The sequence below is a fragment of the Talpa occidentalis genome, unplaced genomic scaffold (assembly GCF_014898055.3).
Source record: "Talpa occidentalis isolate TD23 unplaced genomic scaffold, MPIMG_talOcc4v2.1 talOcc4.6, whole genome shotgun sequence".
Lineage (NCBI taxonomy): Eukaryota > Metazoa > Chordata > Mammalia > Eulipotyphla > Talpidae > Talpa > Talpa occidentalis.
This window is the reverse complement of record NW_023604972.1, coordinates 118,652,475-118,665,543: the sequence shown is the minus strand read 5'-3', so window position 1 is coordinate 118,665,543 and position 13,069 is coordinate 118,652,475. Positions and strand designations below refer to the sequence as shown.

The 13,069-nt window shown below is 34.9% G+C and overlaps 1 protein-coding gene across 1 annotated transcript in view; it reads right to left on the bottom strand.

Moving 5' to 3' along the window:
• The window catches only part of C6 (complement C6), a 58,118-nt gene that overhangs the window by 20,037 nt on the left and 25,012 nt on the right, over window positions 1-13,069 (bottom strand). The window contains exons 8-10 of the mRNA XM_037529490.2: window positions 10,944-11,144; window positions 5,747-5,987; window positions 742-864 (exon numbers count right to left, since the gene is read on the bottom strand). Of these exons, the coding sequence (XP_037385387.1) occupies window positions 742-864; window positions 5,747-5,987; window positions 10,944-11,144 (565 nt within the window). The remainder of the gene's footprint in view (window positions 1-741; window positions 865-5,746; window positions 5,988-10,943; window positions 11,145-13,069) is intronic.

The following is a 13,069-nucleotide window of genomic DNA, read 5'->3' as shown; positions in this document are numbered from 1 at the left end:
GTTCCTTGTTTTGTTTCTCTGTATTCCACATATGAATGCAATTGCCAGTATTTAGTATTTCTCCTTCTGACTTATTTCTCTTAGCACAGTCCCCTCCAGGCCCAGCCATGCTGTCATAAATAGCAAGAGTTGTATTCCATTTCCTAATCCAAATTTTCTTATCTGCCCATCTGTCTTTGGGCACTTATGTTGTTTCTATAACTTGAATACTGGACATAGTATGGTTCATTATTGTACATAATGAACATAGAAGTGCATATATCCCTTCAAATTAATGTCTTTGTATTCTCTGGATAGATACTAGGAGTCGACTGCTGGTTTATAGTCTAGATCTATTTTTAATATTTTGAGAAACAACTGTACTGTTTCCCATGAGGGCTGGACCAGTCCACATTCATACCAAAAGTGTACAAAGCTTCTTTTCTTTCCACACCCTCACCAGTTTTGTTTTTGTGTTTTGATATTACTCATTCTCAAAGGTATGAGGTGGTATCTCAATGACAGGAAACCTGGTTCACAACCATGTTTACTTCACAATGCATAATATTGAGTTTGGTCTAGGGGAAAAAATCAATAATCCCCTTTTATGTAGTCTGAACAATACTTTATTTATACCCTTCCTGCACTGCACAAGGTACATAAATGAAAAGCTAAAAACAGCACAATCATATGCAATATATCACTAACATCACTGCCAATCTCAGGACTTTCGGTGAACTGCTTAGAGAGAGTTATAGTTACCTTCGTATTTTTCTGACAGCCTGTTTGTGGTACAACGGTGTTCCACTTCTGTTTTTGAAAAAATAAAAAAGCCTTTCGTTGTTTCAATGGAGACACAATTTCGGGCTTCTTCTGTTGTTAAACCTAGGAAATAGAGCACAAACGAAAAACACTGAGAATGTGCCATTGAGAACTCAGCGAAGACCAGCTTGAAGGCCTAGGCACTGTGGTTTCCACAGGTTGTCTCTATCAGCCTCCATGTGCAATCCTACAAACTTGAGTAATTGCTTTTAGTGACAGATTCAGTCCCTTATAGAGCCTGACAAGAGATATATTTCTGAGTATCTACTTTCTCCCTACAAGTCGTCCTAAGAAGCACATTAGGTCACTGCGACCTTTCTCATGGGGATCATGTTGGTCTCTCTCTATTGCCTCGACACAGTGAACCTTTAAGTTTTCCCTTTTTACAGGTCACTCTACACCCCTGCAAATCAAGAGAGGGCACATGCACTGTTTGCTGCCCAGTATCAGGCCTTCTTTCTGGGCCACAGTTTAATCTGTGAGACCAAAGCCACAGTACATTTTTCCCTGTCTGTCACCTAACATGTAAACCTTATTGGCTACCTCTGCCCCTCCATCACTTACTTTCATACTTCTCAGTGCTTCCTCTCCTTAACCCAGCTTTTTACTCCAATTCTCCCTCAAAAATCTTTTATTTTACTTACAGAAATTCCTACTCTATGAACCCTTCTTCTCAAGGTTCTTGACTGCTCTATCTCCTGATGTTAATTCTAGACTGTTCTTTATAGTTTCCCCTGTTTTCCCCAAGAGATTGATACTGCCTCATTCCCTCATTCAGGTGTGCGAGGGGGATTGAGATTTTCCTATTTTTTCAGTGCTACTTCCTTAAGATAACTCCTCACAGTTTTTTAAGTCTTGTAAAAACCATGATGTTCAGAGGCTTAGGCCATTCAATTCTAACACCTTTAATCCTCATTGCTCTTGTTGTTTGCCAAATTTCCACACATCATTTGTTGAAGATTTTGGTATCTAAATCACGCTTTCCCACCATAATGCTTGCCACTATTTTCAACAAACTCGAAATATATGTAGGCTCTGGAAACAATCTAAGTCCCCCAAAATAGATTTTGAATCAATAAGATGTGGTATTAATACACAATGGAATTCTACTCAGTGATCAAAAAACTCATGACATTTGTGGCAACATGGATGGAGCTAGAAAGGATTATGTTAAGAGAAATAAACCAGAAGGATAAAGATAATACTGGATGCTATCATTTACACATGGAATGTAGAGAAACCAAACAAAGGTCAGGCAATGACAAACATTAAAACTAACCTTTGAAAGCTGATCATAGAACTAAAGCAATGAAAGAAGGAAGGGGTGAGAACAAGGTGGGGAGAGAGCACTATGGACTTGGTGGCAGACTAAAAGTGCTTCAGAGGTGGGTATGCTATGGTGGCTACACCTGATGGTGGAAATCCTATACTTCCAAAACACTAACAAGAATTTAAACCAATGATACTTTAATTAAAAAAAAAGTATGTGGATTTCAGGGATTGAATGGGATACAGTACAAAGAAATACATCTGATTATTTACAGACTGCATTGATATTGCCTACAGGGTTAAGTTAAGGGGCACCAATATTTCCTTTCACTTAATCACTTTACAAGTCACCTTACCTGCTACTTGCAACATCAAAATTAGAATCTAGTTCTATTGATGTTTAGTTAAAAATTGTTTGCAAAACACAAGCACATGAGAGATAGAGCTTTAATATGAACTCTTAAGCACTGTAAAGCTAAGTGAATAAAATACTGATATTTAGGGCTTTAGGCTATATTAGGCAGGGAAAAGTGTTCGTAGAAATTGGGGTACAGATTGGGTTCAATAGTAAAATTGAAACCTAAAGGCATAAACTCCTGAGGAATGAAATTGAGTAGAAGTTCTGCCTGTATCAGAGTTTTCAATAGTCGGCCACATTTGAAGAGATGCCTTATAAATTGGGAGTAAAAAGCTCTTGGGTAAAGCTCTCATTATACCTTGCATCTTTCACTCTAACAACACAAAAAAGATGGCTGTTTTGATCAGTCTAAATCAGTAAGTCATTTTTCTTTTGGTATTATTCTTAGAAGTAGGTGAGTCAAGTGCTAGTCCTTGACACTTACCCTTTTCTCATTCTTTCATTACGTTTGTATTATTTATAAGTGAAAGTTAAAATATATATATCCAATTAGGTAACTATAACATAATTTAACTGTAGACATAGCTAATTTAATTTTCTGAGGGTTCTAGGAAAATCTGTGAAGGGTTCACCATGGTCATACAGTGATTAAAATATCAAGGCTTTGTCAATGAATTTCTCTGAAATCCTCTTCCTCCCCACAGTAGGCTCTGCAGCTTCCTGCCTGACCTCTGTCCACAGTGGCCAAGGAGTTGCTTGGGACTCTCAAGCTTGACTTGTCTCTTCACTGTGGCCATAGGGATGAGTAGTTTGGAAATATCCTCAGCTTGTCTGACTGTGCAAAGGTGAACAATGCTAGCCAAAAATGTCATACTGGTAAATAATAGGTGAATAATTTTTCTCCTCTAATGGAGAGGAGAAAATGACTTCCCAACAAAAGAGTTTTAAATTGCAATCTGCATATTATGATTTTTTAAATTGTTTAATGTTTTCACTGTATACTTGAAATAATTTTCACCTTGCATACTGAAGCAATGTCAAGTTTTACTCAAGGTTTTGAACTGACTGTGGGACACTGCACAATAGAGAAATAAATCAAGGATGTAAATAAAAAAGCAATTTAGTTTTATTCTTCTTGAGAGAAAGAAAGCACTATAAAATATTCAAGTTTTTTTCCCCAAAATTAATGACAAGGGATATAAATCTTATTGAATAAAGCAAACAAAAACTAAGACAACACTCTAGGTAAAGGGAGAGTTATGGCTAGCTAAAGGAAGGAAGAATAGAAAGAAAAGGAATGAAGTCAAATTATAGGATCATTTAGAGAATGGGAAAAACTAGATAAGCACACTTGGAGAATTCCATTTTATTGATAATTGCTCTGTCTTAGTGGGTTTCATCTTAGCCACAATTAAAGTTGTGCAACAATATTATTGTCACTTTGAGAAGCATCTCTCCTTTTATTGAACATATATTACATACAAGTATGTCTTGTTGAATATATGTAGAGATATATACATACTATAAATACTATATATATACACACTATATATATGTATGTATATATATATACACTATAAATACTATATATACACACACACACACACACAGTGTGTGTGTATAAGTTGATATGTATGGTTATACATTTCTAGTTCCCTATCACATACATAACTTCCTTTTCTTTCTCCTTATGTGTATGTGTCTGTCTGCCTTCGCCACTTTATTTATAGAGAAAGAGATGGAAGGCAGGAATGTTTCAGTAGGAAAGTATAGTTTTTCACGTTTTAATTTGGCTATACAGGTTCAACTATTAAAATACTGGATGGTTGACTAAAGAACTAAAGTTCTTTAACTTACCTGATCTTTAAGCTTTAGCGATCTTACTCTGAATGCATAATGAGTATAGCTTATCAAGTGAGAAATTATTCTTTGGGCTACAGCAGCAGTGACCAGAATAATTTCATCCCAAGGGTGAGATGAAACCAAGTCAAGGGCCAGAGATTTCCCCTAGCAATTTTTGCCCAAATTAATGTTGATGCTATTCTTGGTGGCAATAGACATCAAATTCACCCTGCAAACACTGCTCCAGTGGAAAGGATAACTGAAAAGAAACAAAGAGGGTAGGCAATTTGGAAATCCTATCACAGGATAAATCTTTTGGATTTCTGTAACTCTGACAGGTACAAGTTTTTAAAGATACTCTTACTGAAAATCCTTCTTAAAAACATTTATGCCATTTTCTGTTTTAGAAAGTGTATCAGGAGGGATATTAAGGTTTGGAAGGACTCAGGGCAGAGCCATTAATCATTAGTATTTGCCATAGAGAGATTTAAGGACAGAGGAATTGGAAGTCTACTGACCCCAGATTTGGACTGATATTGATTTTTTAAATAAATTCCTGTTTTCTTTTATACAAATATTAAATGATCAAGAGTTCTATTTTATTTGGGAGAATTGGCCAGTTGGATTCTGATTACTATACACTTTTCTAATCAAGTTCTCAAGAAATGACAAATCATCTCATGGAAACTCTGTCATTTCACAGGAAGCTGAAAAGAAATGTATCCAAAGTTTCATAAACAGCAATAATAACCCATTTTTAATAATACCAAAGGAACCAAGATTTATTTATAAACAAAGGTTTGTTTATATTGTTTATATTGTTGTTTCATATGGGAAATATCACTGAATATAACCCAAAATACAAGGTTGCAACTTTTCCCCAAATAAAAGTTCTACCCATTTGGTTTCAAGTTTTACTACTATTAAATGTTATCTGGCCCACAATTAGCTAGTTTCTTGCCAAATCCTTAATTATCCTTTAGTGTATGTCCTTGACTTTTAGTTAAAATCAGTGAAAGAAAAAAGAATGCTAGTAAATGTATAAATGTGGTATAAATTATTATTCTATAAATTATCATCTATTATAAAATGATGTAAGTAAATTATTTTTTTTAGAATTTGGTTTCAGGACAAATTACATTTCCCTTGAGGTAATGGCATACATCTCCCTTTTTTGGGTAACTAACTATTACTGTGTAACTGATGATGGTCCTAGACATCAGGAACTTTGAAGATTAAATATGATGCCCAAATCACAGAAATTAGGCATATTTATTTTTCTTTTATTTTTGGTTCTAATTATCTATTTCTATTTCATTTACTTGAGTATGTACTTTTCATTGTTCTTCATATCATTTTGGAAACAAAGCAGGGTCTAAATAAGCCAATAAAAAAGAAAATTTTAAATAATAGAGCAAGAGGAAAAATGTATTGCATGTTATTCTATCAGAAAAATGAGGGCTGAAGAAAGCATACCTGAACTCTTTAGTTCCTCTCGGCTAAACTGATAGAGGAGGTCATACACACCCCCCAAGGAGCCAGAAGTGAAATAGTGAGTCCCGAAGTCATCAAATATCCGGCTGTACAAAGCAGAGTTGTATTCAAGGGGCAGATGGTTAAGTGCTTTTAAAAAGACGTCAGAGAGCTGCAGATCTTTAGTTTTCATGGTGAAATTTAAGACTTTGATCACTTTATGGATCCTAATAAAATTAGAATCCTAAATGGAAGAGTAAACAAAAAAAGATGATTACAGGTAATGAAAGTTTGCTATATCGAGAATTTAAATGTCATTGATTTTCACAACATTCACATGATGTTCCCATGACCACCACATCACATGACATTAGCATGACCACCACAAGCAGGCATGTGATGGTCATGTGAATGCCATGTGCTAGTCACAAACATCACATGACTAATGTGACAGTCATGGGAATGTCATGAAATCACCATGTGATGTCATGAGACATTAATGTGGTCATGTTAATGTCAGACAGCAGTCATTCTAATATTAATACAATGGTCATGTGAATTTAATGTGATGTAATGATCACACTAATGTCATGTAAAGGTTGTGTGATGGTCATGTTAATGTCATGGGGTTATTGTGCTAACGCTATGCAAATGCCATGCAAATGCCATGTGGTAGCCAGCCAAATATCATGCTATTATGATGTTGATATTATGTGGTCATACAAATGCCATGCCAATGCCATGCTGATGTCAGGTTATCATCATGCAAATGTCATGCTGTGGTCATGCTAATGTCATGTAATGATCACACCAGCTTTGTGTAATGGTCACACTATTGGCATGTGACCATCATGCTGATGTCATATGATGGTTACACTAATGGCATAATATGGCCATGATAACATCAAATGATCAGCACACAATATCATGTGATGGTCATGTAATTGCCATGCTGATGTCATGTGATGGTCATTTCTACCATAATATTACAACAATTTTAAGTCTACTGCAAGTTCTCACATACAAAATCATAATGTTCTCTTTACTTTTTAGTACCTGAGAGTCTTCAAAGTGCTAATCAGATAAGATTATCTCAGTAATGTAAACTGTGTTACTGAGCCATATATTCTCTACCCAAATTAGGTCAATTATCAGAAATGAACAATCATGGCTGCATCCTTACTGAGTTTTTACTTGTAATTCCTTGGCAATGCAAATAATTGAAAAAGGATTCTGTAAAATTTCTACTGGAAACTCATGCAACTAATATTCAAATCACAGTTTTGACACTGACTGGTAAAAAACATATAAATTCTTTAGACTGAGTTATCTGTGAAATGTTTCCCATTGCACAGATGAGGCCTGCACAGCAGGTGACATTTCACACTCCTTTTCACTCCAAAATGCTATGATTCAAAATTATTTAAGGGGTAAAATAAAACAAAATTATTTATATTTTCACTTCTCTACCCATAAGTAGAGTATCTGACTGAGGGTTGTTACTTGTTTATTGTTATCTCAGGTTCATTTACTATTAAGTGGTTCGCATTATGCTCAAAATCTCATTCCATCAGACTGTTCTACATAGCCAATAAAATTTATGATTGTATCCACATATACTATTCTTTAAAAAAAAAAAGTATACATCTGTCTGATCTCTCAATTTTAGCCATTTGTAGAGTGTGAGCAACTGTAATAGAGAGCAGAGCACATTTCAGCAAAACAACAACCACCGCCATTTATTGTAGCTAAAGATTATTAAAGTCACTTTCCTATATACTATTACTATATTACAAAATGGTTGTTAACAAGAAGAAAAAAAAAGTAATACAAGGATTGGAAAAGGCCCCGTTCTGCTTCTCTTTTCCTTTTCCTCTTCTTCCTTCATACCCTCTCTCCTTCTTGTCTTCTCATTTATCACTTACCTCAGATATTGTGGACACAGAAGTGAACAAGGAGGACAAGTTTGTGTCTTTGTGAAGCTTATATTTTAAGTGCCCATCAATTCTATTTTTAAGTTTAATACTTGCATTTTGTCACAGAACCTTAGTTTTTGAAAGTCAGAGGAGGGTGTACTTCAGGGAAGAAACACACTCACACCTTGAGTGCTTCAAATGCCTGTTTGGACATGGGTATCCAAATGGGTGGTTCAAATTTCTAGGTTGCTTTGAAACTGTATCTTCAAGTGGAATTTTGGTGACTCAGCTTAGCACAAGCATCCCACTTACCAGTGCATGGTGACTGAAAAAAAATTTTAAATTAAAAACATGTGCTAGTACATTATAAATCACATATGCATGATCTCTTTCAATATTTTGTGGGGTCTTGCTTTATATTAACCACTTTTTGTGAATTCAATTTCATAAAGTAAGTCAGAGAAGCACATACTCTTCCTGAGGTAACTGGTATTTTAACTTTGAAAGAGACTATCTGCCAAACAAATTTCAGCCTGATCTGTGATTGACAAAATAAGTAGATAAAGCACTAAGCTCCTCTGAAGGACATGGATTGATTCTGAAGTCAGTGGTATCTTGTTTTCACTATTTGATGACCAAGAGAGGTTGCAGTAGCATTTTCTGTTTAGTCTGATATTTCCTTATTCTGTTCAGATCTAATAAATCTAAGACAGCAGTCATATTGGGTTGAAACACATTAAGTTATTATATTTGTATGTCAAAAATAGTATCAGAGTTGCATATGTTTGCACCTGATATTATGAGTAGCCCTAAATGTTTACACTTTGGAGCAACTATTATAGCATCAAATAACAATGGTTTACCTACAAATAAGGGTTTAGAAGTATTTTCTAGCATGTTTGAAGCATTTATAAACCAATTCTGTGAAACAAGTCTTTATGTCAGGACTGATGATATGGATCTATGTGTCTATATATCTATATGTTATAGATATCTATCTATCCATCCCTCCTCATCATTGACTATTTTTATGCAATTATTTCTAAGCTTGAATGTGATATCAGAGCATGCTGGAGTACTTAAAAAAAGCCTGAACCTTGCCCAATGTCAGATACTCAAAATCAATAAATTAAGGGAAGTGGATATGTAATTTTATTTCTAAGTAATTTCTGATACTACTCTGTTTTCAAAATATAATTTGGTAAATATGAGGCTATCATATGACTCATAATCCCTTCAAAAGTGAAATAAAAATTCATGTTATAAAAGGAATGTATTTTAGTCACTCCCTTTCTTTTTACATGTTCATATCACCAGAGCTGTACTCTACATATTTTACTGAAATTATGAATAAATGAGTAAATGAACAAATAGCTTGAAGTATAATGTAATGATTTGAATTTTTAATTCTACTAACTTACTCATTGTAAGATCATAAGAAATAGCCTAGCTTCTTGGACTTCACTATAATGCCTGACATCTGGTAGGTATTTGAGAAATTCTTGTTGAATTAAAACTAAATATATAGACTAGGCTTTATTTTTCTCTTCTGCAATAATGGTATTAAAATATCTACCCTGATCTTTCAGGTTCTTTTGAAGTTTAAGCGAATGCTTAAAAAAGCCACCTAAAAAGTGTTTAACAGGCTCATGTTTTTATAAGTGTATGAATGAATTAATAAATAAAAATATGAGTGACACTATGGCAAAGGCAGGAGGAGTTACAGAAAGGTATCCTTCAGCAGTCTACCTCATTGCTTCCATATTTTATCCATCCTTTTCTCTACCCTCACAGGTTCTATGATTCATGGTTAAGTCTCTCCATTCATCTCTTTGGGAAGTAGAAATATTCCATAGAGTAGTAGTTACAGTGAGCAACAGTTACTTTTTTAAAAGACAGTTGTAGCAAATAAAAATCTAGAGGAAATCAAACCCCTTTTCTATAAATTCCTGGCAATGTTAATGATATTGGATTTATATGCACATATATCAGCCTCAGCACACCAGCCTGCACTTTGGAGAGTTTGGATCTCTTTCAATATGTAAGGATACATTTTCAAACACTAATATTCCTTCATCTGCTTCTTTTTCTTCTATAATTAAATATCTGTGGTATAAGAGAATCTGGGGGGAAGAAAATGAATTTGCTAACTGGTTAGATGTGAGCTGCCTGTTTGAACAAGGGAATTGAATCATTAATTAAGTTGCCCAGCATCCTGTTAGAACAAGGGAATTGGACTACTGACTGGGTCACTGAACATCTTGATTAAACAGGGAAATTAAATCTTAGTCTACCATACCCACAAGTCCTATACGAATAGGTGGACTAAAATTGTTGATTGGTGAGTCCTGCTCTAATCTCAGGCCCAAACAAGTGGGCTGCCAGACTAGCCAAAAGGGCCATACCAGAACAAAAAGTATCAAATCATGATTAATCATTGTCTTGATATTGAGTATATTAAATGTAAACTAGCTGGACTTTCCTAGCCAAGCCCTGAAAATTGCAGATTAAAAAGCAAAATGTAATAATTCTAAGAAATATGTGCTTCCTCATGTTGATTGCACCACTGTTTTGCAATAGCCAAGAACTAGAAACAACCTAAATGCTTATCAAGTAGAAAATAGACAAAGAAGACATGGCAAATACAATGGAATACTACTAAGCTATAAAAAAGATGAAACCTGACATTTGAAACAATATGTATGAAACTAGAGGGGATTACATTTAATGAAATAAGCGAAACAGAAAAAAAAGACAAAAACCGTATGTTTTCACCCACGGGTAGCATATAGAGAAAACAAATAAACAAATTAAATGCAACAAAAATAAGGCCAATTAGTCGCTAGCAGAAGGAAAGAGGGAAGGGGAGTTGATAAAGCAGGGGAAAGCAGGCAACGGTATGGTGAAGGATAGATTTGGATTTTTAACAGTGAACTTAGACATGTGATTCTCAATGACAAACACCTGAAAATTATATAATGCTATAATGCAATGTTACTTCAATAAAAAATAAAATATTAATGTCACCTAAAACAATAACACAAAGAAATGTTAAAATAAAGGAAACACAGCCATAAACACATGCAAAAAGGAAGCATCATCCATATTACCTGTATCACTTTTGAAGTGAGATATAACAAAACAAAGTTAAAACTTTTTATATCTGTATTAGAAATCCTACTGATTTGATATTAATAAAAACTCTTCCCTTATCATTACATGATTTCTGGAATTAATGTTAACTTTCAAGAGAGAGTGAAAAGACCTGGAGCCATTTTTATTACCTTACTGTGGGAGGCTTGAACAGCTTGTTTGAAGCTAGACTTATGGCGACTGCTTTGCATTTTACCTGAGAAATAAAAAATTGGTACAAGAAAAAAGTCCGAGTCTCCCCTTGAACCAGAAGCTTGTTGATTATTACTCTTTTCAAAAGGAATTAAATCCTCATAGAAATCTGTTTCCAAATCATCTTCCTTGGTTTGTACCTGGGGGAAAATTCATATGAAATAAGACATAACTTAGTAAATACAGGAGCGACCTATGACTATCTACTGCAATGATCTTTCATACCTCCACGCATGCAACAAATACTTACTGGGAACATTTTCCTAGCAAAGAAATAATGTTGGTCCCTATCTTCAGGGAGTCATTAATTAGGAGAGAGACAATCAGACACTTAATTCAATGTGCTAAGTATTGTGCTATCAATGGGACTGCCACAAACTATAACCCCAGAAAGGCAATAATAGAAAAGTCTCCCTCAAGGAAACTATCTCCCTAAACTGAGATTTAGTGGGGTGATAAGCAATGGGGGCTATTTTTAGCCTGCCTGTGAATTTAATGCTTTTTGCTATCAAATTTAAGAAATTTTTTTGAAAATTGAGCCATAGAAAAGGAGAGGGCAGATCTGCTTTAGTTCTATCCCAACACCTTTGCCTTCTTTTTTTTGCATAAGTAATTTCCTTATGTTATATTATACACTTATATATATTATTTGCATAAGAAATATATTTATATTAATTTTTTAAATTAAAATTTTCTTCTTACATCATTGTAGTCCCTACAGTTTTCCCATCACCTTGTCACCTTAGAACCATCACCATATTCCCTTGTGTTCTTTCCTCCCCCGGTTTGGCCCTCCACACCCTCCTTTGCTGTATGCCTCAGTTCTATGGTCAGTTGCTAGTTTTGACTTTTTCCTGATCCTTCATTCAGTTTCTCTATATTCCATATATAAGTGAGACCATCTGGTATTTATCTTTTTCCTTCTACTAATTTTGGGCAGCAAAATACCTTCCAGTTACATCCATGTCTCTGCAAATGACATGATTTTGTCTTTTTTGATCATTGAGTAATATTCCATTGTATAAATATATCACAAATTTTTGATCCATTCACCTATTTTGGGGAGTTTAGGTTGTTTCCATATTTGGGCTATTGTAAATAATGCTACAATAAACATAAGAATGCAGATTTCCTTTTCAATTAGTGTTTTTGTATCCTTTGAGTATATTCCTAGGAGTGGACCTGCTGGATCAACACCAACCCCTTGGCATTCTCAGGTTGTTGGACATTAGCACTCTACTGGCTGCGTCTATGAAACAAAGGAGAAGTAATTGGTTCTGTCTGTTGGGTTTAAGAAGAAGAAAAAGCAGCCATAGCTTTTTCATTTATTTATTTATTTTTCTTGTGGGACCCTCGCCGGTGGCCGGGGATCAAACTGGCGCTGCAAGAGGCTACGCTCAACCCAGCGCTCAACCGCTGCGCCACCAGGGGAGGCCCAGCCACAGCTTTTTAATGAGGGGAACAGGGTATTTCCTTTCCTTCTAGGAAAGAAGAGAACAATGGCTAGGCTGTTTTGGTTTTTTTTAAGTTGATTGAAGAGTACTTCTTTATTTTGAAATAATTTCTGGTTTGCAAGGGAAAAATTTCTCCTAACTTAAAAATATTCAGTATTAAAAGGCACTGTGAGGAAAATAACATGTCACAATGAAATAGTTTGCACAATTAGTCAGAGAAAGACAAAATAAGCCAGCTGCTCTTGCTCAATAATACATTACAATCAAAAGTTCAGTATAACTTTCAGATAATGCAGTACAGGCTAGTTAGCATTTAAAATGTCCACAAATGAAGCTCCTCAGTTGATAAGCAGCAATGCAATCATATCTAAATGCTGTTTAAACTTAAGTTGCTGTTACCTCTTTAAAAAACTCAGACCACAAATATTTTGTCTAATGAATTTACACTTACATAAGTAAAGGTGTGTTCATGTAGAGGAAAAGGCAATAGCATGTAAGGAAGGAAGATTTTCTGGGCAGAAGCTCAGAGAAAATCTGACCATGTATATTAGCTGGGTGGGAGGCCAGGTTTACAGGTGAGCAGTGCTACAATATTAGATTGAACTGGGAAA